Source organism: Phodopus roborovskii, unplaced genomic scaffold (assembly GCF_943737965.1).
Source record: "Phodopus roborovskii unplaced genomic scaffold, PHOROB, whole genome shotgun sequence".
NCBI lineage: Eukaryota > Metazoa > Chordata > Mammalia > Rodentia > Cricetidae > Phodopus > Phodopus roborovskii.
In genome coordinates this window covers 2,684,841-2,712,540 of record NW_026125506.1, presented here as the reverse complement: position 1 = coordinate 2,712,540, position 27,700 = coordinate 2,684,841, and the positions used below count along the sequence as shown (strand labels likewise).

At 55.9% G+C, this 27,700-nt stretch overlaps 1 protein-coding gene across 1 annotated transcript in view; it reads left to right on the top strand.

Moving 5' to 3' along the window:
- Positions 1-14,003: 14,003 nt before the first annotated feature.
- Positions 14,004-27,700, top strand: part of LOC127215943 (uncharacterized protein KIAA1671) — a 42,881-nt gene continuing 29,184 nt past the window's right edge. The window contains exon 1 of the mRNA XM_051176439.1: positions 14,004-14,379. Coding sequence (XP_051032396.1) covers positions 14,098-14,379 — 282 coding nt within the window. The 5' untranslated portion in view covers positions 14,004-14,097. The remainder of the gene's footprint in view (positions 14,380-27,700) is intronic.

Sequence of the window (27,700 nt, the reverse complement as noted above, 5' to 3'; positions counted from 1 at the left end):
CCCAATGGCCTCCCTTTAGCCTAACCACTGATGTAAGGCTTTCCCCAAATTCGGTCAGTGGTTTGATTTCTGTGACCGGGACTTCATTGCATCCCCTGAGCAGCCCTGGAGGGAGACACCACTATCCTCTGCCCAGAGAGGGTAAGTCACCTCCAGAAGACTGCACAGCAGTCAGCAGAGGAGGGAGCTGTGACCCACACTGCCCAGCCTTGGAGCCTGCTCTGTGCTCTGCCTTGATCCCGATGCTGAAGGGGCTTCCTTCAGCTTTTGCATTCTGATGAATCCGTTTCTCAATCCTTCTCCCTGTCCTCACCCTATGGGAGGTAAAAACTGGGAGGAGCCCCGATGAGGGGAAGCGGGCCATCCCTAAGCACTGCCCCGGCTTGCAGGGCCTCCGGCTGCTGGGCCGTCTGGCCGCCTTCCCAGAGGGGCCTGCTGGGGCCGCCCTCTCTGCCCTGTCGCCTGCCCAGGCTTGCGTGAGCAGCCGTGCCCAGTGAAAGAGGCCTTTGTCCTCCAGGACAGGTGACCTAAGGGCCCTAGAGCAGATGAGGTTCGGTTCCCTATGAACCTAAGTCATCCTGTGACCCGCACAGCCGACTGGGTAGCCTCATGGTCAGAGCATCACCTGGGGACTTTTAGGGGTCCTGTCTGGGCTGAAATCTTGTCCCGACAAGCCACTTGAAGGTGTAGCCCTAACTAGCCATGGCCACACTCATGGATTCTCGGGACAGGAAGTAAAAGGGGCACAATGGGTGCGGTCTGGGGGCGGGGTCAGCTGGGCGCCCCAGTGACGGAGAGCTACGTTTCTTTTGGAAACTTGGTCACTCAAGACCTGGGTGTTTGTGCACACAGCAGGCTCCTCTCCTCCTGTGCACACAGCAGGCTCCTCTCCTCCTGTGCACACAGTAGGCTCCTCTCCTCCTGTGCACACAGCAGGCTCCTCTCCTGTGCACACAGCAGGCTCCTCTCCTCCTGTGCACACAGCAGGCTCCTCTCCTCCTGTGCACACAGCAGGCTCCTCTCCTGTGCACACAGCAGGCTCCTCTCCTCCTGTGCACACAGCAGGCTCCTCTCCTCCTGTGCACACAGTAGGCTCCTCTCCTCCTGTGCACACAGCAGGCTCCTCTCCTGTGCACACAGCAGGTTCCTCTCCTGTGCACACAGTAGGCTCCTCTCCTCCTGTGCACACAGCAGGCTCCTCTCCTCCTGTGCACACAGCAGGCTCCTCTCCTCCTGTGCACACAGCAGGCTCCTCTCCTCCTGTGCACACAGTAGGCTCCTGTGTAAGCACTGGTTGCACTTGGCTCATAGAACATTGCAGCTGAGCTGATGCCTGTGCCCCAGCTCTGTGTTGCCACACCGCAGCACGGGGCATCTAGGTATCCACCAGCGAAACAGGCACGGTCAGATCGTCTGCCCATCAGAACTGGCTGCACCACAGCTCTGTCCACCCTTCTCGGCAGAGGGCAGGGTCTACACCGGAGGGGAGGACAGAATGAACGGCTGAAGAGAGTAAGCGCTAGGGCCCCTTGTTTGTTTCCCGTTTCCTAGCGTGAGGAACTGCACATAGTAGGTGCTCATCACATTGAGCCTTTTGAGGGCAGGGGCGTGTCTTGTTGATTTGTGTGACTAAGCTGGGCTTGGTACTGGAAAAGCGCTCAATACGTGCACATTGAACTGGGCGTGTTGATTACGGTTCTCAAGCTGGCCCGAATCTTGTTCCTTGATTTGTCCCTTAGGTTCTCACAGTGTCAGGCATTCAGCCCTGCTCGGGTCACATGTCCCAGCCCCTCCACGTGAGAGTCTCCACGTGGAAGAAAGCCGGGTGGGTGGGTCCCCGCTGCCAGCCTTTCCTGTTGTTCAGGTCCACGCAGGTGGACAGGAAACTGCTGGGAGCGGCTGCCCATGCCGGCCCTGAGCGGCTGTGGCATCCTGCCAAGCCCCAGCACCGCCCTGCTGGGGAGCAGCGCCCCCAGGACTCCCTTCCCAGCCACATTAGTCATTTTAAATTTAGAGCAGGCTGTGCCAGCCATTGAGCCACCGTGTCTCAGGGTCGAGGCCCGTTGACCCCGAGGGCTGACCCAGGCTTCCTCAGAGCCGGCCCCAAGTGTTTGGTCGGAACAGACTCGCTGACCTGAGCCCCCTTTCCCACCATAAGAGGGCATGAAGAGGTTCGTTCTCTTTGGGGTGGGGATCCTGTTCCCCAACACTGGCTGCATGTCTGGCTTCATCAGACCCCTCCTTCTGAGGGACCGCACCCCAGAGGCAGCGTCAGCAAACCTCGGCAGCCATGTTGCTGTTAGTTCATGATTATAATAAGCCTGATTCCCCCAGTGCAGTGAGAAGGGCAGGCTGGTACTCCGGGTGCAGAGTGTGGGGTGCTCACCAGGGGTGCTGCCCCCACATGCTGAGGCCACCTTCAGAGATCGAGGCAGGGTGCCTTCTCCACTTGAGGACTGGGGGAGGGGGCCATGAGCCGGGAAGCTGAGCCTCAGTACCCAGTGCAATGTCATCCGGCTGCTGAGGCCCTGAACATGACGCTGGCGACAGTGGCTGCTCTCTGTGTCTTGTCACCCGGCGAGAAGGAGGCCGGGCCTGTGGTTACATCTGCCCTCACACTGAGAGGTCTGCGGTAAGAGGGCCATGCACTTGGAGTCAGGTTGGGCCACACACATAGTGAGACTCTGTCTGAGAGAGAAAGGATGGGCGCTGTAGAGATGGCATCCGTGTAGAGTCAGGGCGCAGCTGAGCACATCTGTGACCCAGCTCAGGCCCAGGGTGCCAGAGCCTGAGGTTTGCTAGCTGTCAGTCTAGCCATCTCAGAAGAGAAGGTAGACATCGATAGGGAGGATGCCTGATTGTCAACTCCAGCTTACACATGCTAGTACACACGTACACACACTCACACACGCACCCCATACACCCCCACACCCATACCCAGTACACACATACCCCGTACATACACACACAGATGCATACCATACATACCCTATATACACACACACACCATACACATACTCCCACACCATACACACACACCTAATACATACACCCCATACACACACACGTACACACCATACACACCCCATACACATATTAACACCACACACACATACCACACACCATACAAACACATGCTCACACACACAATAGACACGACCGTCTTGCTGTCCATGATTCCCTGAAACATTTTCTGAGGGGCTCCAAGATGGGGGTCCCTGGATGCTTCCTCATCCACACTCCCAGGAAAGGTGTCAGACAGGCGTTCACATATTTGTAGAATGAGTACCTGCTGGTCTCTCTCTCCAGAACGCACTTGGTCACCTTTTATGGGTGTCCTGGGATGAAATGCTTTGGCCAGAAGCAGCTTGGGGGGGAAAGGGTTTGTTTTAGCTTACCCTCTCACAGTCTGCCCACCTTGGAGGGTTGTAGACAGACTTTCCTCTTGTCCACCGGTCCCTAAACAGTACGGCATGGTACCTGCTTTCATACCTGCTTTCATAGTGTCCCTGTTGCCTTGGGCCAGGGATGAGCTGTGTGGGGAGGAGATAGGGGCATGGAGACTGTGCAAGTTCTCCATGGTCTCCAGCCCACTTCCTGTCTGTCGGGACACGGTGGTCCTGAGCCTGCAGACGGGCTCTTTCTTCACGCCGAGGACACCCTGTGCAGTCATGTGCCCGAGGGAAGTCTCGTCTGTACTCCTGTTGCCGGGAAAGGGCCTGGACGTGTGCTTCCAGAGTTTGTGTGCAAAGTCAGAAGGAGACAAATTGTACTTGATGATTTCAGATGCCATGGCTGCTGGGACACAGAGAGCCGTGCTCTCAGCCTGAGACCTTCGGCCGACATGCCTCGGTCACGGGACATGGCATTTAGACGAACCTTTTCAAATCGGGAGCGGGGACTGAGAAAATATGCTGACGGAAGGAGGGTGTCCCTGGCTGTCCCTGTTGCTGCCCAGTGGATGCTGTGATGCCCCCCCCCCCCGCCCATCTGCTCGAGTAATCTTTAAATTAAATTTTATTTATTCATTTACTTTGTGCGTGTGGCCCACATGGCCAGCCTAGAGATGAGCAAGCGAGGGAGGGAGCCTTGAGGAGTCTCGGGACAGGGTAAGGGTCCGAGTGTATCCTGGGTGTGACCAGGCTGGGGGTCTCATAGAGGCTGCCTGGTGGGGTGCTCAGGGGGAGGAGTGGGATGGGGAGACCAGAAACTTGAGAGTTGGTGCCCATTGCTTACACGGGTAGGACGAGGGTAGTAGCGGCCAGGTGTAGATCGGGGGGGGGGGGTTGGGGAAGAGTACCTTGGGAGGACACCACACTTCTGCCCAGACAGAGCTGGCGTCAGCTCCCTACCCCTACTGCAACAGCAGATCTGGGGAGAGCGGGAGGGGCCGGACCAGAACTTGCCTTGGGGTAAGGGGGAATGAGACCCCGTTAACCTCCAAGAGGTGGGTGAACTCGGCTAATGGGGCTTGATGGCAGAGGAAGATGGGTCCTGCAGGGGACATAGGGCCAGCTCTCTGGGAGGAGAGTCCTCCAGTGGCATGAGGTGGTGCTGAAGTCTGAGAGGGCCTGTGTCCCCCACATGGGAGGAGCAGCTGGGCTCCAGACCAGGGGTCAGGGTCATCACAGAGTGTGCAGATTATTGGGAGGCAAATTTCCTACCTTCAGGAGTAGCGTGGGCCTGGGTCGATCCAGCTGTGGCACTGGTGGCCAGCCGTAAATGGTAATGTTCTCTGCATGCTAACTGCAAGCCAAGGCCTGACCATAACCCCATAACCTTGCAAATCGATGACTGGTCCATGTCCCTATCTCAGATTCATGAGGCCAAAGTTCCCATCAGCCCTTGCTGTCACTTGTCAGAGGTTGAACATTAAATGACCTCATGACTCCCAGCCAATGAGGGTGCTGCCGCCTCGGTAAATTACCCGGCGAGAATACGAATAGGGCAGTGTTGGCCAGATATGGCCTGCGAACTAAGAATGAGTTTTGCGTCTTTAAAAGGTTGTGGAAAAGCTACATGTGACTTCCAAAGCTGAAAATAGTCGCCAGCCATCTGGCACTTCCAGAGATAATCTTAACTTCTGCATCAGTGGACCAACCTGGGCTCTTCCCAGCTTCCTATTTCCCCACAATAGAATGGCCCCAGAATAGATGCCAGGAAGACTGGGTGCGTCTTGGGAGGCTGCACCAGGAAGAAGACTTTCCCCCATCACCTGCCCATCACGATGCTCAGGTGCCTCTGGGAGCCAGAGGGTTATGGCAGCTTAACACTCACAAAACAAAACAATGCCAGAAAGCCATGCTTTGGGATTCCCCTGGACTGAGTGCAGAGGGTGCCAGGTGGCCTTCTGGACGACAGGGGGAGTGTTAGAGCTGGCGCAGGTGGTGTGTGACATCTTTTTACACAGATACAAACCCCCTCTCCCTTCCTCACTCCACGCATTCAGTCCCCAAACACCACACACATCCCTCCTGCTAGCCCTCAGAGAGGCAGGGCTGGGCATGTGGAGCCACATCCCGGGGTGGCGAAGCCTGGGGGCAGGTGCTCTGAGTGGTGGGTCTGGGCTCCTGTGTCACAGGCCGGGGAACCTCAGACTCAGAAGCAAGATGCTTACAGCAGGTCTGTGGGGAGCTGCAGCGGATTGGGGGTGCTGGGGTCCCGGCAGTGGGGGAGTGACAGCTCACTTGGCCCTGAGGTATGGGGGCTCTGGGAGGGCTTGTAATTTGGCTGCTAGTGTTCTACGGAATATGATCGGATGTGGCCCAATGGATCTCCTGGAACTGTGTGTGAGTGTGTGAGTGTATTCTCTGTGTGTGTGTGTGTGTGAATATATGTGCATGTGAGTGTGTGTGTGGGCATTGTGTGAGTGTGTGTATGTATGTGTGTGAGAGCATGTGTGTGCATGAGTGTGTGAGTGTGTGTATGTATGTGTGTGAGAGCATGTGTGTGCATGAGTGTGTGAGTGTGTGTACAGTGAGTGTGTGTATGTGGGTATAAGTGTGTACATGTGTGTGGTGTGAGTGATTGTGGTGTGTGTGTGAGTGTGTGTATGTGGGTATGAGTGTGTGCATGTGTGTGGTGTGAGTGAGTTGTGTGTGAGCATGTGTGTGCTTGAGTGTGAGTATGTGTGTATGAGTGTGTGTGTGTGTGTGTGAGTGTGTGTGTGTGTGTTGAGGAGGGGTGGCTCTGAGGAGTACAGCTCTGCAATAGCCAGAGGAGGCCTCTAGTGTTGACTGTGAAGAGAAGGACAAGGCTGGGGAGCCATGATAAAATGTTGGGGTTGGGTGGTTGGGTGCAGGACACCAGAGTGGTCTTCACCCCCTTGTCTGTTGAGCTGTGGCTACTAGGAGGGTGGGCAGAGCTTGAGTTTCACACTCAGACTGTCCACCAAACGGGCATCCTCCTGCCTCTGCTCCCTGATGGTTTCCTCATCTGTGTGGTTGAAAGGGTCATTTTTATTCTCTCTCTCCCTCCCCCTCACCCCTTCCCTCCCTCTCCCTCCCTCCTTCCCTCCCTCCCCCCCCCTCCCTCCAGAGTTTCTCTGTGTGGCTTTGGAGCCTGACCCAGTTTTATTCTCTTTACCAAGCACAAGAAAGCAGAGAAGTCAAGCCACTTGCCCCAGACCACACAGCAAAGGCAGGGAGAGGCCACAGTAGCTCTGTGAGCCAGGCTGGCTACTCGGGTTTGAGGATCTCTTGAGGCAGAGCCAGGTCTGTCCAGATCTGGTAACCAGATGATGGGGTGCAGGTGGGTGTGCTGTGGGGTTCAGCCATCTCTCTTTGCATTGCAGCGTGAGAGTCCTGCGGCTACAGGCACCCACCACAAGCTTCCCTCGCCGGTTCCAGGTTCCCCTGGGCACCCTCTGTTCACCCCAGGGCTATGTGATCTCCCGTAACTTGGACAGAAAAGAGTGTGCAGGGCAGGGTGGAGGTGCCATACCGGGAGCAGAGTGTCCCTTTCTTGGACCTCAGTCTTCAGTGTCAGCCACCTGCACCCGAAAGACTCACCAGCTGCCAGCACCTTGCTCTGGCGCTGGCGTGGGGAGCTGTGATTTCCCTTTTGCTGTAAGCCTCCCCGCTCCAGGTGTTGTGTTACAGCCGAGCAGACAGGCAGATCTGCCAGGAAGGCTGCTGAGAACCCAGGCGGGTCACACTCACCGCATCGAGCTGCTGTCACAGCTCCTCCAGCCGTCTGTGCTCCTAACCAGTGGGTTCTGCGCCCAGGATCACCCCATTGCATCCATCCGTCAAGCTCCTTCAGACCACTTACCACCTTCACTGCCATTCTAAGATCGTGGGGAGCTATTCTGGGGCAGCTCGGCTATATGCGGCAAACTCACAGCTCAGAAGCCCATACCCTCCCCAGGGGCCAGCTGTCTCCCCCAGTTCCTCCTCACTGATCCGAAAGCCTGAAGTCCTCACTCTTTGGAGGGTAGAGATGGGGTGGAAAGTTCCAACCCTTTATTCGTAGGTTGGTGTTTCTGGCGGCTGTCCTGATAGTAAGAGTCATCACATTCTGTCACCCAAGGGGCCCCAAGGGTCTTAGGAGTTCTGTGTAGGATGCTTCTATTATCTCTATCACTCAGAATTCCATAAGGGTATGGAGGACCGTGTCAGGAAGCTAGCACATGAGAAGTGCACGCATCTTACTGCGTAACAGTTGTGCACATGAGTGCTCTTGCCAGTGTCCACACGCTTGCACATTGAATGTATGCTGGGTGCAAAGAAGGGCGTTATGCAGCTGGCTTGAGGACAGGTGTGACTCTGGGTGCTGGGCGGTGGGCTGCATTTGATGCCCTCGTGTGTGCTGGGCCCTGTCTCCCCGGCTCCCCAGTGAGGGGCCACTGACTATAGACCAGCCTCCCCACAGCAGAACCACACCCCAGCATCCCACAGTCAGGGAAGGGATGCCGCTTCCCACCCCGGCCTGATGGTGCACGCCTCTGCTTGTTTCTCCAAAGCCCTCCTTTCTGGGTGACCCCCTCCCTCTCCCAAGTTAATTAACAGCGTGCCTCCAAAATGGCGGCTGGAGGATGCGAGTAAACGGACACAACAAGGAAGTGGCCACGTGCTCAGCTTGGTTATAAATAACCTGGGTGGACTTGAAGGTGGAGGCCGAGATGCTGTAGTTTCCCCTTATCAGAATTCTTTCCCTGTTGCTATGGAAACTGGCCTAGGGATGCTGGGAGCTCTGTGAGTGGGTCCAGTCCTCAGTGGCTCCTGTTTACATGGTGGGAGTGTCTTCGACGGTGCTGGGTGAGCTGCCCAGCTGAGCCCAGGGCTCAACAACTAGTCAGTAAACCGAGCCATGGCCCAGTATGCCCAGTGGTTTGGGGGAAGCTTCTCAGAGGAGGGGGGGCTGTTGGAATAGCACCTCCTGATCTTGGACCAGGCCGAGGGAACAGAGTGGCGGACGTGTGAAGGAGAAAGGGCATAGATGGTGTGGCATGTCCCAGGATGGAGGCTTGTCTGGTGTGTTCAGAGCAAGCAGGAGATGGGTGGGTGAGAAGAAGTCATAGGTTATCAAACTTTGGGCCACAGGCATCTGCTACACAGAACCAGTCACCCGGCGGATTTCCCATGGGGCCCAGGGCAGCCCTGCGTGTGTGGCCTGGAGCAGCCATGCCCATGGCTTGCCTCTGAGATGGTGTCTAGGGTCTCTGCAGGTGTTTGAACAAAATGATGAGCTAAGACTAGAGAGGTGGCAACCTCTTGGACACCCCCCCCCACACACACACAGACAGACAGACATCTCCAGGAAGGCTTGCCATGTGCTGGGCCAAACTCTCTGGGTTTGCTTAGCCCCACCACATGAAGTGTCATGTAGCCCAGGCTGGCCTCAAACTCCCATGGAGCCAAGGATGACCCTGAAGTCCTGATCCTCTTGCAGCCACCCCCTGAGGACTGGGAGCCCCAGGCCCTCCCCCTGGGTGGTTTATATGGTGCTAACTTATATCGGCAGGGACCCTCCCGAGCACGTCATACACTGAACGCTTCACGGCCTGTCTTGAAGGAACAGGGACTGAGCATAACTGAGCCGGCCTCAGAGGAGACCCCGGCTATGGATCAGGCCTAGCTCCATCCCAGGGGAAGGAGACCATTTTCTCCAGCTTCAGTGACTGTGGGCAGCTTCTGGCTTCTCAGGGAGCCCTGGGAGCTCAGAGTGGTGACCATCATTATGAAAAGGACTTGGGGGGGGGGGGCAGAAAGGTCTCATATGGTGTGTGACTTCTTGCTTCCGCCCTGAAAGGGAAAGAGACGGTGAAGGTGTTGGCGCCAGAGGGGGCCTGGAATTGAGAGAGAGAGAGAGAGAGAGAGAGAGAGAGAGAGAGAGAGAGAGAGAGAGAGCGCATGGCCCTGGAGTGGAGCATCCTCACCTCACTGCCCTGCTATGAAGAGAGGGTGGCTGTGAAGGATTTCACACACTCAGGTGCAGTTGCTCTGAGGCCCCCTCCCCCCTGCTTGTGAAGCCCTTTGGGTAATGGCCTTCTTATCAGCGGTGTAATAGTCCACTTCCTTAGCTTGGATGGAATACACAGAGATAAGTGTGACCTCCTGGGTAGAGTGGGAAACAGCCTCAGGCCGTGAGGCAAGAGGAAGTCTAGAGGGGAGAAAAGACAGGCAGAGGCTGAGGCTTTAACTCTAGGAAAGGGTGTGTGCACACCCCCCCCCCAGAGTCACTTACTGACCCTTCCCATTACAGTACTGCAGACACTCCTATTCATCCGTCCAAACCCCTCCCAGATATCCCATCTCCTCATTGTAACCTTTCCTCTTTGCTCAGCCCCTGGCTCCTGGGTCACAGACACACCAGCCATCCCTTTTGGTGTTTTCTTCCGCTAATGCTTGAGCCAGATTTGGGAAGGATTGGTGGTGGCCTGTGTCCCCTCCCCTCCCCCGCTTTCCTTTACTACTTTAGATTTAGAGAGGCAGCCTGAAGCTGTCCAGGGACCGACCATGGCTCTGTTCCATGTCAGCATGATGTATGTGGAATAACTATTCAGGGAGTGTTTGTTGAATGCATGCATGCATGAATGAATGAATGACAGATTCTTCCCTTCTCGAGACCTGTGGGCTCCCTGTCCCACCACACACGGTGGTTGACATCCTCCGTTCCCTCTGGGTCCCCACAGTTACCCCTGCTTTGCAGATTCCTTGCGCAGGGAAGGTTTGCTTTCAGGATGCCTGTGGCGTCCCCAGAGTTTCCTGGAGAGAATAGCGATTGCAGAAAGAGCTCTCTCGGGGCACGCCTGTGCTGCCCCAGATTCAGGAGTGACGCTTTCTATAGCCCCACTCCCAGAGCACGTGGTGCCACTGGAAGCCAGAGTGAGCAGCAGGCATCTGGCTTCCTTACTCTGCTCAGCTCGTCTCTCGGAAGGAGGCTGAATGCCGGTACCCACCGTGTTACTCCACCACTTGCAGCTGTGTGACATGGGGCTGGCCATGTCACTTCTCTGTGCCTTGTACTGTCTGTCCGTCTGTAAAGTGGGGTGGAGCCCGTTGCATGGCTGGCAGGAACAGACAAGGTGTGGCAGGGAGGCAACATGGTGGCCTGTGTGATAACGCAATGCCTTAACACTGTGCATCACAGCGGCACCGTTACCTTCCCAGTGACATGCTGCGTGGTGTGGGACAGGGTGCTCTGGTGTTTGGGCACACAGCTGGCGCTCGGGACAGTGATGACGGTGGCAGAATGCTTTTGGCCTGGTGCCTGTGTGCAGAAACAGGTGAGGACTTGTATACTGGTGGCATTCCTCAGATAAATTGTGGAGCAGTGACAGAGCTGAGGACACAGGTGTCTGCCGAGATTTGCCCCAACATGGCTTACACTCCCTGCAGACGGGGAGCCTGGGTTTTGATTTATTCGCAGGCTGGTCTTGGTGGTGAACCCCTGTGTATTGCCCTGAGCCAGACCATGTTCCAGGGGTGGTGATGGCACAGCTGGCTCATCCGTGGCCAGGAGGGCAAGTGTGCCCTATAGAAGTAAGGGCAGGAATGGGGCGACCAACCACGTCCACGACAAGCATGCGCTTGGTGGTTTCATCTGTGGAAGAAATCGGAGAGATTTAGTTACATGTTCAGGGACTCATGGCTGACTAAAACCAGTAGCAGAGCATGCTTGATTTAGCTGATCCAGTGCAGAAGGGGCCAGGGTAAGGCTGTCACGTGAGGCCAGCAAACAACAAAGCAGTAATCAAGATAAATAATATTTTAAATGAGTACATTAAAAAAAAAAATGAAAGCGAAATCCCAGAAGGTACAGAGACTCGGTCCTGGAAGAGCCAAGGTTAGTGTGGTCAGTGCGATGGAGCCCCCTCCCTCCTGGCGGCTCCAGTCCGCCCACCTCTCTTGGCTTCTTGTTCCTATTTGGACGCTCCGTTTCAGCCGCTGTGTGTTCTTCCTTCCGAGGCTGATTCTCACATGTGATGTCCATCATGAACTGTGGGGTCAGCGGCCACAGACCGTCCCTGTCCTGCATACTCCTGATCACCTGGGAGGTCTGTGAGGCCTGAGGCAGGGGTTTGCTGTGACCTTCTTATGGAGGTCACTGTGGGTGCAGCATCCTTTAGGGGCTGGGGATGGAGGTGGGTATGCCTCCTCTGGCATGTTTCCTCATCTTCACGCAGGGATGCAGGCTGGGGTAACATCTCACCCCAGTCAGAGGCCCACCCTCCACCGTGAGCCAGCCTCTCTTCACCTCCGCAGTTCCAGAGTCTGCCTTGCCTCAGAGTCTTGTGATTAGGGCCAGGAGGTTGAGGGCAGCTTGGACGGGTGGCCAGGCTTAAGGTCTGTCTCTACAAGATTCTGGTCAGGAAGTTGGCCAGGGTTCTTGTCCTGGGGTCTGACTGGGGATGGGTACCATCTCCATCCAGTGGCCAGCCATGGTGTTAGCATGGATCCCTGGTCTCTTCCCTGTGGGCCTTTCCTGTGACCCCACCTGACCATTCATCATGGCTGCCAGCAGCATGCATCAGAGCCACCCAGGAGAGCCATCCTCACTGCGCTGAGCTCGGGGACCAACCCTGATACACTGTGGGAGGGGCCGCTCCAGTGTAAGAATAAGCGGGGATCCCTGGCCTGGGGGTGGGAGTGGGGTCCTCTGCGAGGCAGCACACAGCATCCAACCGTGTGTGTGACTCAGCTCTCTGGGCCTCAGTCTCCCCTATTGGCGAACGGGATCCTTGGAAGGGTCTTCAGGGTTAAGAACGGGATCCTTGGAAGGGTCTTCAGGGTTAGATGATGTGGTGTCCGTCAGTAGCCACGGTGCATCCTTGTGACGACCCCCTCTCCCATAATAACACATGGTCAGTGCCGGGGCCAGAGGGCTGGCACAAAGGGCGGGCATGGGGAGAAGGGGGAGGACGGACTCTAGACCTTCAGCCTGCAGACACTGTCAGCGGGGCCTTCAGGGTAGACTTACTCTGGCAAGGCTGGTGTCTGGAGAGCAAATATTTATTCAGGACGGAGCGAGGGGGTGTTGCCAGAGATCACACCAGGCAGGCTGGGCAGATGTGGGCTCCAACCTTGGACTTGGCCTGGCACTCGGATACTTCGGAGCCCTCACAGTGGGGCAGGTGCGGGGTAGACTACACACAGCAGTGGAGAGGGATCCGATCCCGTTCCTCGCAAGCCTTGACAACCCTGTGGCTGTGTGGCCTCGGACGAGTGCAGCCACCTCTCTGAGCTGGCATTTCCTCACCTGTAGAAGGGGCTGAGAGGGGAATGGATCCCGACAGGAAGGTCCAGAGCCCCACTACACACGGATGCTTCTCCCTGTCCAGTCCTCACCCAATTCTGTTTTATCATAACCACCCCCCCACACACACAACACACCGTGCTCCAGCCCTTAAGAGTTAAACCCAGTGAGTCATGTGATCCCCTGAACATATGAATCATCCCCATGTCTCCTGTGCCCAGCGTGGGGAAGGGGCAGATTGCTGTGCCCCAGGTTGCCATGGTAACCCTGCCTGTATCAAAATGCAGGTACCTCAGCCCCTGATCCACCCTTCTCGGGAACTCAGGGCCAGTCACCTGCATCCTCCACCCTCCAGGAGAGGCGGCAGGATTGGCTGAGAGGAAAAGAAGGGGGAGGGGCCTGGAGCTCGGCAAGTGTAGTCAGATTCTCAGGGAGAGGAAGCCGAAGACGCCACCAGGAGAGGGAGACAGACCGACAGCCAGCCACAGGTCCTCAGACTCCACCTGAAGCCCCAGAGGCACAAGCCAGATCCCGCACCCCTCCGCTTCCCCGGGGCAGCCCCGCACCCCTCCGCTTCCCCGGGGCAGCCGCGCCTCCCACGCACATGCCCCCACATGCGCGCACACCCCCGCACGCCCAGCAACAGCATTTCTACACGGTGTCGACCGGGGTGGGTAGGCAGTCTGGCACATGAAGTCCCCGAGGGACAGTGATCGAGCGAGTTGAGACTTGGGGGGGGGTAACAAAACTGGGGCTGACGCCAGCTCCCAGGCGGCCGCCTCCCACCGAGGCCCCTCCTGCATTCCTGGGCTGTGCACCCCTCGCCAAGACTGGGGGCTGATGTCATTCCGGGCTGCCGGGCCAGGGGACCCAGGCCGGTGGCTGCCTCCTCCCGGAAGTGTGCGCGCTGCCTGCCGCCGCCGGCAGGTTCAGCTTCGGGGTTAGTCCCCAGCTCGAGGACTGGAGGTCCGCCCGGTTTAGGTGAGAAGACTCTGCCTGGGGCAGGCAGTCTGCGGTGGGTGGCGGCCCGGGTGTACCTGGGAAGTCTACCTGCACGGAGGGAAGTGAGTTTGGGGTGCCAGCCCCCTCGCCCTGCTCCGCATAGCCACCTGCGTCTCCAGTCCAGCAGTGTTGGCCCCGGGGACTAGAACTGGACGTCCTGATTGGCTGACTTGATGCTCTCGCTGGTGACCTGCTGCTGACCCGTCACTGTCCCCATTTTCTGTGACCCGCGGTTTCTTGTTGGGCCATGTTTACTTTACTGGGGCTGATGCGTCCTGCCCGGTTTTCTGTCGGAGCTCAGAACTTCTTCCCAAGGACGGCTGACAGAGGGGCCAGGACCCTGGCAGCGCTGGCCTCCTAAGTGCCCCCGCCTGCCCCCTCCTCCAGGCTGGCCTCATGGATTACCTGGGTGACAAACTCTCCGTGGCCCAGACACACATGACTCAGTGGGTGGGCACAGTGAGACGATCCTTCCAAGAGGCTCTGCATGTCGTGTCGGCCGCGGTGGGCGCCGAGCGCAGCGGGGAGACTGCCGGCCGCCACCCGTTCAAGCGCGCCTCCTCCTTCCGACACCTGGCCTCTCGGAGCCGAGAGTCCTTCCGCCGCTTCTCCGCCCGCAGCCAACAGAGGTTCTCATCCCTCAGAAAGAGACAGCCGGACTCCGAGGCCCCCGATCTTGTAAGCTGGGGTTCGGTGTGGTTTGAAATTGCAGGGCTACCCTGGGAGGGCTACCCTCGGACTCGTGGGAGGGGGCTGGCTTGCGGCGACAGCCAGGGAAGGCTCTGGGACACTGATGGGAAGTAGGAGGAGGCCCTGGAGGTGTAAAACCCCATCCTCGATGGTGATGGGGACCCAACTCCAGGCTCCTTGTCTGTGAACAGGCCTGCTTGAGGACACCGCAGCCCCCACAACACATGCTCACGTCTCTATTTTTAGGGAAGCTTATTTGACACCTGCTCTATCTCTCTCCTTTTGCCCTCCCAGAGTGACCGAGTGGTCTTGTCACAAGTGCTTTGTGTTAAGGCTATTTGTTGTCTGTTTGCCGTTGAGCAAAAAGTGAGATCCTGTGTGAATTCTGAGGCCTAGCAGTCTTGGGGGGGCGTCAGGTGGCAGGGGTTTGTCTCACTGGCCTGGGAGCTCAGGCTTGGTGAGGGTGGAGCGCTCAGGGACAGCTACCGCATTCCAGGCTGTCTCTTTTTAAGGGGTGGGAGACCAGGGCCATGATAGCCCGTGAGTGGAGAGCTGAGCAAGTGTCATCTGGCAGGTCAGGGGAAGGAAGGGTGGCCGATGGGCATGCGCAGCGAGGTGCGGGAAGTCTGGCTGGGAGATGAGAGGTTTCTTGGACCTTTGGTAACTTCGGGGACACCATCACCCCAATAACCAGGAGTGAACTTAGCTACAGTGTCCTGTGCCTTCAGAGAGCTGGCCTCTGCCCTGGGCTGAGCTGGCCCAGTTCTCAGGAGGCCAGACACAGGACTCAGACAGCTCCTTGGGGCCACCAGAACCAGTGGCCATTATGGGGCCAGTTTTGGGTGAGGTGATCCTGGGCAGACCCTCCGCACAGCTCCCTAGGGAGCTCACAGCTTCCCCCAGAGCTGCAGGGACACTGCCGTCCTGCACTGGCCTGAGTCACAGAGGGACCAGGCACAGGCTCACCCGGGCTAGAAGCCATGCTGGGAGGCTGGTCACGGGAGCTTCCTGCCTGGGGGTCTGCACCCCTTTGGGCCTTGAGTTCACAAGTCAGAGCCCCACCCATTCCCTGAAAGGTTCAGCTTAGCCTAAGGAAGGGAGGTAATCTTTCTTCTCTGTCCCGGTTTCTCCTTCCCGGCTCCCCAGGATTCTCACTGGAGACACTGGCTCTGTCCCCTGCCCTCTGCCCTAATCCTTCAGGTGCTGTGTGACTCTGGTCACTGCCCTAAATCTCTGTGCATGTGCAACTTGCTCATACAGTGACAGGCCGGCCTCCCCGGTGGCCACGCAAGTGAAGGAATGACTGATAGAATTCAGGCCCCTCACTCACACGGTGGGTACCCGGGGCAGCTGGCCATGTAAATACATGCTGAATTAGTGTGGGCCTCCAGGTCCCTCCTACGTTCTTAAACCTCAGCTTCCCTCTGTCCGGTGAGGGGCCTTGTTCTGAGATGGAGTGAACCCTGTTGGCACATACTGGGTGAGCACTTGTAAATCTGTTTGGGGGCCAAGACGCCCTACTGTGTGGTGTGGGGATTTGTGCATGAGGTTGGAATCCCAGCCCGCCACCTCCTGGCTGTGTGACCCTGGTTGGGCCAGTACCCTCTGCCCTCTCTGGATCTTCTCTCTATCCTCTGAGGAATGGGGCGCTGGGCAGCCAAGGCACACTGGAGTGGTGGGTGTGACACTTTGTATGGCTTGTGTGCATGACAACCAAGTCCTTTCTCTCAAACTGCCTTCAGAGCTTTCAGGGGGGAATCCACACACACCTCTTTCACTCTAGACTTCACTTAAATATTTGTCTTATGGGTGGGAGCTTCATAAGCCTCAGAACATGTGGGCAGGAGTGGGCAGGGCTTTGAGCCCTGGTTCTCCTCCTACAGGATTGACTTCAACCATCTCCCTCAGCTCTGTTCATCCAGAAAAGGGCCTCAGGCTCTGTGTACACGAGGGTCCCTGGCAGCCTGGCGGGAAACATCTCCCCAAGCCTTGAAGTTGTTGGCTGATGGCTGGTTTCTAGCTGTCCCAGATAAGAGAGCTGGGAAATAAAACAATACTCTGTCCAGGCCCCAGGAGGCAGGAAGGGTCACTGTGCAGAGAAAGGAGGCTGGGTGTGTTACAAACACAGAGTAGGGAGGTGGGGAGGCAGGGTGGGGACCCGGGGGACACAGAGGTACAGGGCGGTGTCAGTCTTGGGAGGTCTGGACATGAAGAGTCAGAAGTGCGTGCGTGTGTGTGTGTGTGTGTGTGTGTGTGTAGTGTGTTTGTGGTGCCTGTGATGTTTGTGTCTGTGATGCCTTTGTGTCTGTGTTGTGTGTGTTGTGTTGTGTGGTGTGTATGTGGTATCTGTGGTGAGTGTGTGTGCGTGTGTGTGCATGTGTGCATGTGTGTGTGTGTAGTGTTTTTGTGGTGCCTGTGATGTTTGTGTCTGTGTTGTGGTGTGTGGTGTGTTTGTGGTGTCTGTGTTTGTCTGTGGTGAGATTGTGTATATGCGCGCGTGCATGCATGTGCGCGTGTGCACGTGTGTGGTGAGGGGGGCTGGCTGGGAGACCTCTGCGTGCTGCACACAGCTGAAGAGGACCTGGCCTTCAGCTCCCCAGGGGCTGGCTGATGATCTTAGCCAGGCCAAATCGACCCTCACTGCCTCGCTCTTCCCATCTGTGAACTGGGCACCCTGTGATGTGTCTGGAGGGTGATTCGAGCCTGCCTCCCTCTCTAAGAATTCCTGGTGTACGAGTCATCCGTTCCAGCTATGAGGATGGGTTCTGGAACCCTCATGGGTACCAAACCTGAGATACTCAGGATCCGCTTGTAAGCCGATGCAGTATTTGCGCTGTCTGTGCGCAGCTTCAGGAACGCTCTGTCAGCTCCCGGTGCTTTCAGTACCCGGGATAAGCGTGGACGCCTTGGAGTGGCCTCCTCTGCACCCACACGGCCAGCGCCTTCCTGAGTGCTTCTCCAGGCAAGCGCCCACAGGTCTGGACCCCACCGCCTTTGCCCCAGGCTGCACTTAGCCGTGGTGGCACCCCTCACCCCTCAGTTAAGACGCTTCCAGGCCACCGGGATAACCCATGCTGGCTTTGCCTCCGCATCCCTAGCTTAAACTATATGTGAGTGAGGCTCCAAGTGTTGTCCCCCTGTGGTCACTGTCCCAGCCACCGGCCCAGGCCCTCCCCCTGCCTCACCTGGACCAGGAACCCATGGCTTCTTGCCCTGTGGTCTATGCTCGCCTCTCTTCCATCCTCAGCTCTTACCTTTGCCCTGGAGTAAAGCAAGGCTCAAGGAGAATGAGCGAGACTGGACCTTAGGACACAGATAGTCTGGGGTCTGTCCTGGGAGAGGCAGGCAAATGTGCACCAGAGAAGATCTTACCCGTCACTAGCCATCTCTTCCCTGTCACTCTTCAGGGACAGGTGCCACCTGAGCGCTCCCTGCCTCTCAGGGCTCCCGGAAACAGAGGTGTCCTCCCTCCCTGTGCTGGCTCCCAAAGAAGGGGCTGCAGGGGGCAGCAGGGGGCAGCGGGAAACAGTTAGGCAGTCACGAGGTGATGCTCAGTGCACCAAGGAGGCCAAGGCCTGAGGCCCCTGTGGTGCATCCCATGGCAGTGCTGAGCCTGGCGTGCATGAAGAGCCCCCTGGCCAGGGTGACTGTGACAGCGAGTGGGAAGAGGTCCTCAGGACGGCAGGGAGACAGACGGACAGGGCCTGGCCAGGCAGGGCCATGAGCTCTGGTGAGGGCATTGAGCTGCACTCTCCCGAGGCTTGGGACCCGAAGCTCATCACCATGGGCCTGTGTGGAATGAGGACAGAATCAGTCCTCATTTACTTATTGAGCGCCTGCTGTGTTCTGAGCATGGTTGTTGCATCTTTTGTTAAGTACCTTCTGTGTACCAGGTACAGTCCATTGCATCTAGTAAGCACCTGCTGTGGACTGGGTACAGTTTGCACGTTCGTCCTCCTGGATACTGGCTCTGCAGAGGGGTCAGTTTAGCCATGTGGCCCCTCCTCCTCCCTCTCCAGCCACTGCCCCCTGCCAGGTATCCAGGCTTCCAGCTGCACCCCAGGGCTGGCATGATGTCACTTGTCCAGGCCCCTCCCAACCTCAGGTTTCTTTTCACCCGTCCTGGCTGCAGAATGATGTCACTTGGTAGAGAACAATGGTCCCTTTGTGGGCCCAGAGGGGCCCAAGGCTGGGCCCCAGAGCAGGTGCCTCTGGAGTTACATTGGGGGGTAGGACAATAGCCTTGGCTGCTCCCCTGGGAGCTGCCGGGGCCCCTTCTCCCTGCCCCCAAAGTGGGGTGTGTTCATTTTCCATGTGGAAAACACAGGACCGTGAACAAGGCAAAGTCCACTCTCCCTCTACTTGGCATCTGAGCCGGTTCCTTCCTGTCTCCTTTTTCCTTTCCCCAGGTCTCTGTCTCTTCCTTCACCTTAAAGAAATGGACCAGCCAGATCCTCATGTCTCTAGCGAGAGGTGTTAGCGCCCAGGGCCTTGTGGCCCTGCTGCCTGTGAGCTCGTTACCTACCACTGGGTGTCTTCCCATTCGGAGCTGGGGGAGGTTGCAGTGCAGTGGCCTGTGGCTGCTCTGGCCTCTCTGGCCTGTGTCCCAGGCCCCTGGGGCCCTCACTTCCTCCCCCTTCAGCAACTCCACAGATGAGATGTTTTATTCAGACAAAGGCCTGTTGCTTCCTCTGCAGGAAGCTAGGCATATCAGGAAGGAAGTCTGGAATGTTCTGCGTCTCAGGGAGCACTGTGTTTGGGCGACATGAAGTGAGCAGGAGAGTGACTCACGCTAGGCTGATTTCTGTGCCCTGTGGGCCTTGGACTGAAGCGTTACCCATTCCTGAGGTGTAATCATTCCAGTGTCAAGATGCAAGTCCTTGAGCCAGGGCAGCTGAACACTGGCCGGGAGATGGTCTACTCCGTAATGATTTCACAGTACACACGTAGATGTAAGCGATGGAGATGCAGTCACAGATTTCCAGACCTGGTGGCTCATGGTTTTCAACCTGCCACTCAGGAGTTGGAGGCAGGGGGACTGGGAGTTCAAGTTTGTCCTTGGCTATATAAGGAATTCAAGGCTAACCTGGGCTTCGTGAGACCCTGCTTCAGAAAGACAGAGCAAAGGTTAGGATTTGAGCAGTTGGTAGAATGCTATGCTACTAAGTACAATTCCCAGGCACTCAGTGATAAGGGTGTGGCAGTGCAGGCCTGTTGTCAGGGCCTGGGGGGGGGGGGGACGGACAAAACCTTAGCAGTCTAGAGAGCCCAAGAGCAGGAACAGTAAAAAGCAAGCGGTTATCTTCTGGAATAATTTAACTTAGTTGTAAGTTTCTAATCTAAATTTTAGCTATGGTTCTGGTAGGGCTTGTGTCCGAGCCCTTGGTCCCCAGCTGGTGGCTCCATTTTGGGTCATGGGACCTTTAGGCGACATGAGCTGGCTGGCAGATTAAAGGTGACGTGGTGCTGGTGCTCTGCTTCCTGGGTGTGAGGTGAGTGAGCCACTTTGTACAGGGAACCTCCCACCTTGACAGTCTGAAAGGGTAAACTGTGACAGGCCCCCTCTGAGGTCCCTCTCTTAGGTAACAAACTCAGCCCTCAATCACCAGCTCCTAGGAGCTTCCCATCTGCCTCAGGTGGAACAGCCAGCTCTGCACACATCCCAGCTCCCCCTCACCATCCTCTGTCTCACAGCGGTTAGTCTCAGAAGTGTCTTCCATGCCCCGAGGATCCCGGAGCAACCTTATTGAGAGGCCACAGGGCAGGGATCGGAAACCTCTGGTCACCTGTGGGGAGGCACCTGGCTCTTCCAAGGCTGGGAGTGCACCTGAATGCAGGTTCCCAGGCTGCAGGCTGAGGCTTGACCTTGGCCAAAGCTGGACTCCATCCTCAAGAGAAACCCCCATTAGTCATGATTGATCAGACATCTGCCTTGATCTATAGGTCTGGCAACAGCGTGAATGCATGAACAGTTGTTGAGACTTTGTTAGGTACTAGATAACAGATACAAACTTCCCACTTAGACCCTCAGGAATGATTGAGGAGCCTACCCAGGGTTCATTTTAGTAGATGCCTGTCTTAGCTGTCAAGTTCTTGCTTGTGAAGGAGGCTGGTCTGTGTCCCCAAGCCTGCATTTGGGATCCCAGAGGATCCTGAACAAGCTGCCCTTTTAAGGAGTCAGCAGTGGCCTGCTGCTTGGGTGGGTGCAGTGCATTTGCCTGCATCCAGAGTGTTGTTCATCACCCTGTTTAGCTCATGCGTACATCATGTATGAGGCACCGTAGACAGCAGTGGACTCACCACACGGGAGAACCTGGTGTGTGTGTGTACGTGCGCGTGCGTGTGTGCGTGTGTGGGGTGTGTGCGTGCATGCGTGTGTGTGCGCGCGTGCGCACGCGTGTGGTATGTATGTGTGTGGTTGTGTGTGTGTGTGCATGTGTGCGTGTGTGTGGTGTGTATGTGTGTGTGTGTATGTGTGTGGTTGTGCATGTGTGTGCGCGTGTGTGGTGTGTATGTGTGGTGTGTGTGCGTGTGCATGTGTGTGCGTGCGTGTGTGTATGTGTGTGGTTGTGTGTGTGTGCATGTGTGTGGTGTGTGCATGCGTGTGTGTGCATGTGTGTGTGCGTGTGTGGGTGTGCGTGTGTGCGCGTGTGTGTGTGCGTGTGTGCGTGTGTGTGCGTATGTGTGTGTGCACGTGTGTGCGTGCGTGTGGTGTGTATGTGTGTGTGGTGTGTGTGTGTGTGCGTGTGTGTGCGTGTGCATGTGTGCGTGTGTGTTGGGGGGATGGCTTATTCCCAGCAGCAGTCTCCAGGCAAGGGCTCCTGCCCCACTGTCCTGCTCCTGGAAAGGAAGATCCTGCAGCAGATATTCCCAGGAATCGGAAGTTGTGTAGTCTGGGCTGGGATGTGGCTCAGTGGCTTGAACATTCATCTAGAAATGCCCAAGCCCTGAGTTCAATCCCCCAGCACTGCTCAAACTGGATGTGATGTGCGTGTCACGTCTGTTGTCACGCGTGTGTCGTCATCCCAGCACTTGCATGGGAGAGCCGGAGAGCTGAATGATTAGGGGTCGAGATCATTCTTGGCTATAATGGATTTGGGGCTAGCCTTGGGTACGTAGGGTTGTCTGAAACAAGGAAAGAAGAAAAAGGGGGAGAGAGAGAGAGAGAGAGAGAGAGAGAGAGAGAGAGAGAGGAAAGGATCTGGTGTTTCCTGCCAACCTTTCTTGGCTGAGAGAAAACAGGGTGCAGGTAGAACCAGTTAAATCGGGTCCAGGGCCTGGTTCTCCCTTCCCTCAGCTCCATTTGGTCCCTGACTTTGTCACCAACCACAGACAGGTCTGCCTCAGCTTCCCGGAGATGCCCTGGGCACAGCTTGGAGGCCTGCCACTAGTGTCCCCGCCAGCATGCAGCAGGGGTCCTCGCCCCGACCGTGTGGGGCCGCAGTGGCAGGCACACAGCGCACAGAGTGTGCATTTCTCGGCCACGTAGTTTTTAGCCTGCCCAGGGACTCTCCAGCGAGTTAGCCCTGCAGACGCATCTGAGGCTGGGCTACCCTGTGCCATGCCTGTCTAAGAGGCAGAACTGGAGGCTGAAGCAGGGAGAGGTCCTCGCTGTGGTAATGACATGCCTGTCCCAGAGCCCAGAGAGAGCAGGATGCTTACCCACAAGTCATACAGCAACGAAGTTGTTTTTTTTTTTTTTTAATCACTATTCTCTCTACCACGTGTCACACCCCCATATCACACAGGAGGCCCAACCTCCCACATTGCAAATGCCGTTACCAGTCTGTGGGACCCCTCTTTGCGCTGCAGGACTTCACGTGCAAATATTTGCTTTAGGAGAGCGACTCCCTGGCAGTTTCCAGGGCACGCCTGTATGTAGCTCCACATCTGTGTGTGCTCAGTAGCTGGGAACCTGTCCTTCTCTTCAGGGTATTTGCCTTTTACTAGGGGGAGAGCCCCGGGTGGGTTCAGGGACCGTGTTGAGGCAGCTGCCTTCTCCACCCTCAGGAGACATCCTGAACCTCTGGCGCTGGGGTTGGAGAGCTCCTAGTCCCACCCACACAATGGATTATTATCTGTAAAGGTTTTAAAGGAGAGCCCCAGGAGCCAGAGCAAACACAGCTCAAGGCAGGGAATCTTGGGCAGTTCTTCCTTGCTGGTCTGGGGCCTCTGCCAGTGTCACAAAGTCACATAAAGCCGTGGGCCTCTACGGAACGCCTGCTTGGACAGTTCTGTGGTCAGCTGTGCGGGGAGCTAAAGTTGAAACACTTGCTTCCTTGGAGAAGCAGTGAGAACCATCTTGAATGCTGCCAGAGGGCTGGATGTGGGGCTCACGTCCCATCCATAGCTGGGTGCTCTGGGGTGACCATCGGAGTCCCTTCAGTGAGCCAGCTCAGGGTCTAGCTCCCTCCTCCCTGTGTCTATGAACTCGGGTCTCAGTTTCCCCATGTGTATAGGGAACCTTGGTTCCAAGTGGAGAGTTTGAGATTCCAGCATGGATCCGGTGTGTACAGATGCTCAGAGCCAGGTGCCATGACCACAGGGCTTCCCCTAGGCCGAGCTCCACCCCCACCGGGTCTGGACTGGCCCGGCCTCTTCTCTAGGCATTTACAGGGCTCCCCACCACACCACACCTCTCTCAACAACACACAGGCCCCAGGCCCCAGGCCCCGCTGGCATTTCAAAAGTACTGTTTGACCAGCAGAGTGACGCCACTCTCAGAGTCAGGGCCAGGAGAAACGTGGAGAGGGACCCAGGCGGCAATGTCCCAGGGCCAATGGCACTCTCCACCCCCAGCAAGGACCACCTCTTCACTCTGCTCTCCTCCCTGCCCGTCTGATGATCAGGGCGCGTTTGTAGGACTCTTCCAGCCATGGCTAGTGGGGAAGGGCAGTTAAAACGGAATTCCTGTATCCAGCTGGGGCAGAGTGCAGGCAGATGTGTCCCAGTCTGTACTGGAGGTCTTTTATGTGCTCAGGGGTAGATATGAGTCCTTTAGGGGAGGGATGGAAACAGGTAGGCCTTTGTTAGACAGAGCCTTACAGAACACAGTGTACAGTGCTAGGTGGGCCTCAGAGCATGCCTGTGTAGCAAGACCTCCAGGTGAGGATGGTGGTGCTGTGTGTTGAGTTCTTACTATGTACCACAGGGTTCGAGGCCACAGGGTTCGAGGCCCCAGAGTTCCATGAGGGACAGGGACTGGCCACAGCCCTCACAGCTGCTATTCCCACCACAAATGGGTTAGAACAGAGTAGACAAATACGATGCGATGGCCTTATTCCTGCTCTGGCCACAGCTGCTTCAGTACCTTCTTCCAATTCTGTTTAGCAATTCTCTTGCTTATGTATCTGAGCTGATCTGCAATTCCGTGTGTCGACCTGGCTAGTCCCAAACTTGGAGCGATTCTCCTGCCTCTGCCTCCAGAGTGCTGAGGTGATGACAGGTGTGTACGGGTAACCGTGCCTGGCCTTCAGCCTGCCTTATTGCATAGCAGAATCATTTTGAGAAGTGTTGGCCACTCCTGGATTGCCACTTAGAAAACATTAGTGAATGAATGAATGAATTGTAGCTGTAAGTTTCTCTGCGTTCTGCCTGGTCCCTCCGCAGCTTCTAAATAATCACTCAGAGGCTTAATATTAATTAAAATTGTTTGGAAATGGGTCAGACATATTGCTGACTAGCTCTCACGTTTAAATTAGCCCATTTCTATTAATCTGTGTGTAGACACGTGGCTGTGGCTCACCAGTAATGCCCTGGCATCTCACTCCTCTGGTGGCTAGATGGCGTCTCCAAGACCCTGTCTTCTTTCTTCCTCTGTCTCTGTTTGGATTGCCTTCCTGACTCTATTCTGCCTGTTGGTCAAATCAGCTTCTTTATTAATCAATGGTAATAAAACATCACCGTATACAGAAGGGCATCCCACATCAATGAATGAATGAATGAAAGAAAGAAAGAAATGAAATCTCAGAGGCCAGGGCACAGAGGAGTTGTGTTTTGTTTCTGGGAATGTAGTTGGTGAAGCAGAGTCCAAGAAGTTGCTGTGGCCAGCTTGACTGGATTAAGGACAGTTGGGGACATTGGTGAAGCACACCCCGGTGTGTGTGTGTGTGTGTGTGTGTGTGGTACTTCCACTGGGGGTTAACTGAGAAGAGAGTTCTGTCCTGAATGTGGGTGGCACCGATGTGGGGAGGGGCTGGGGCCATAGCGTGGGTAAAAAGGAAAGGAGGAGGACGTGAGCCAAGCTGAGACATTCCCTGACTGTCGACTGACCGACCAGACCGACCAGACCAATCATCTGCTGCTCGGCTGAGCTGTGAAGCAGGCAGCTGCCACTCATACCTCACTCCCGCCAGGCCGCTATGGAGCTGGCCTTAAGTGAACAGGCTGTACTCTCATGTGTGACTTAGTTGATTGCTGCAGGAGAACGCCACACAGGCAGATTGCTGAGGTAGAGGGACAGTACTATTGGGTAGATACAAGGCCATTGGTGAGGAAGGTGACAAGTCACAGCTTCATGGATGCCTGGACTCTTCCTGGGGAAACAGGTTCTGAGGCCTACAGTGCCTACTACCATGTAGGATGTGAGGAAGAGTTGGAAGAGGTTTTCCAGAGTGGAAAGAGGAAACAGGAAGTGGAAACCCAACCCCACGACACACTGCCAGCCAACCTTCGTTCAGACAGTGGGTTGGAAGGCATGAGCTGAAGGTCCCTGGCTTTCTCTAGCCCTAGAGACCCAAGGCACACCTTATTTTTCACTGCCCATGGGATGTCCTGTAGCATCTACTAGAAAACTCTCCTACTTAATGAATGCAGTAAAGTATCAGGATGCAAAATCAATTAAAATAATCAATGGTCTTCAAATCTTCTGATGGGACACTCTCAGAGAAAGACATTTGCGGAGATATCCTATTCGAAATAACTCAGAAGTACATTATTTAGGGATGTGCCCAGTGAAAGAGGAGCATGGTGATCTGGCATGCTTCTGGACCAGCAGAGATAATATTGTAAAAATGGCTGCACTACCAAAATCGATCCACAGATTTAATGGAACACCAATCTGAATTCCAGTGTCATGTTCCACGGGTTTAGGAAAAAGCAAAATAAGCAGTATAAGAATTCATACGGAACCAGGGAAGAGTAGCCACAGCAGTCCTTAGAAATAAGAACATTGATGGAGGTGTTACAGTATCCAGCCTCAAATTCTACTACAGAGCTATAGTGACAAAGACAGCCTGGTTCCACCATAGAAATAGGCAGGTAGACCAGTAGGATGGATATCCACATGATTAGACAAAAGAGGCAAAAAAAAAAAAAAAAAAAAAACAAAAAAAAACCATAAATGTGCTGGTAAAACTGGATATCTGCCTGCAGTGGAATGAAATTGGATCTGTGTCTTTTATGTTGCACACACACACACACATACACAAAAAGACTTCAAAGTGGATCAGAGACATTCATTGAGAACCTGAAATGCAGAAACTTCTAGAAGAAAACACAGCAACAAGATGTTGGGGTTGGCAAGAACTTTCTGAACAGAACATCAACAACACAGGAACCGAGTGTTAACAGATGGGGCCTCATGAAGTGGTTTCTCCATGGCAAAGGGAACCACCAGCAGGACAGACAGCCCACGGGACAGACCGGAGAAAAGCTTCACCAGTCACACCAGACAAGGGGCAGATACCCAGAATTCATGCAGAACATCAATGCCAAGGAGGAAGAACTACCAATCAAGAAATGGGCTACCGAATAGAAGAGGCAATTTTCAGGAGAAGAAGAGGGGGAGGACAGACAGACAGACATACAGACAAATGGCCAGTAACTATTTTTTAAGTGTTCAGTATCCCTGTCATCAAGGAAATGCAAATTAAAGCTACAGTGCCATACGACCACACACTGTCAGGCATAAAGAAACCCCAGGCTTGGTAGTTAAGTTCACACGGTGCTCACTAGTGCCTGAGGTGGTGCCAGCTGCCCTGGGCCCAGCAGGTCCCCACGGCTTCCAGCTTGCTGTCAGATTTTCTTCCTCTGTGGTAGGGCAGCTGGGTCCAGGCTATTCATGCTCCAGGGACAGCTGAAGTCATCACCCAGGCCCCTGGCTGGCTGGCTGGCTCTGTGTCCAGGCAGGTGACGAGGCCTTCACACCAGCCAGAGCTGAAGTCACCTCAGGAAAACAGCAGCAGGGTGGGGTAGGGTGGGCCCTTCCTCCCTGTGGCCCCAGGGCCTGGCTTGATTGCCCTTGGCAGGGGCTGGGGATGGGGAGGGAAACGCCACAGCACCTACTCCCTGACGCCTGAGGATCTCCTTGGCACCCACTCCTCACATCTCAGACGTGAACAGGCTGCTGCTCTGCGGCCTTCGGCGGGGTGCTTTGGCCCTCTGGGCCTCCTCTTCCTCATAGAAGGGGGAGGTGGCGGCACAACGGCATAGGGCTGTCCTAAAGGTGACAGCGCGGGGTGTCTGGAAAGCTATTTCGTGTCCCAGGGCGTCCCCCCCCCACCACACACCCCGTTACTATGGCAGTACAGTGATGGTGGGGACAGAGGCGGTTGTGGCTTTCCTGTGCAAAGGAAACGCACACCTGCGTGCGCACACACACACACACACACACTCACACACACTCACTCCTGAACCCACCTCCTTTAATCAGTGTAACACATAAGGCACAGACATGGCGGGCTCAGGCAAAGCTCTGCTCTCTCCGTTTGCGAGTCACCGCGAGTGACCCAGGGGTCCCTGGCCGTGCAAACTGCCCAGGCTGGCCTGGAGCTGGGGCAGGGGGCTGCTGCGATGAAAAGGGCTGGCTCTTGGGTGCAGGCTGCAGCCCGAACCCCCTAGGGTGAATGCACTCCAGAGTCAAGACCGACCCAGGGTCAAATCCCATAGGCAGCTTGATACCCTGGAGCTTGTCGGCATCTGTAAGATGCCCCTGGAGACTGGGGAGACACAGGAGATGGGTGTGAAGGGTCCTGGGTGGGGGGGAGTGAGGGTCTGAGGCAAATTTTCCTAGTTTTCCTGCAGGGTGTCATGGCTGGCACACCCTTTCCCACAAGTCTTTGCTGGAGGCCCTGGTCTGCTGAATGCTGTTCCAGCACAAAAAAGAATACAGAGATGGGCCCTGTCAGATGCACTTGGTTAAGCCTTAGTTTTAACGCAGGACTTCTCAGAGCCTTTCATTGTGACTGCCACTCTCTGCCCCAGCTGCCACCAGAGATTGCCTGGGGCTGTCTGTGCTCCCGAGACCTTAGTGGAGGAAGCTGCAGTGGAGGAGTTCACTGACCTGAGTGGGCATACCCCACGGCAGTGA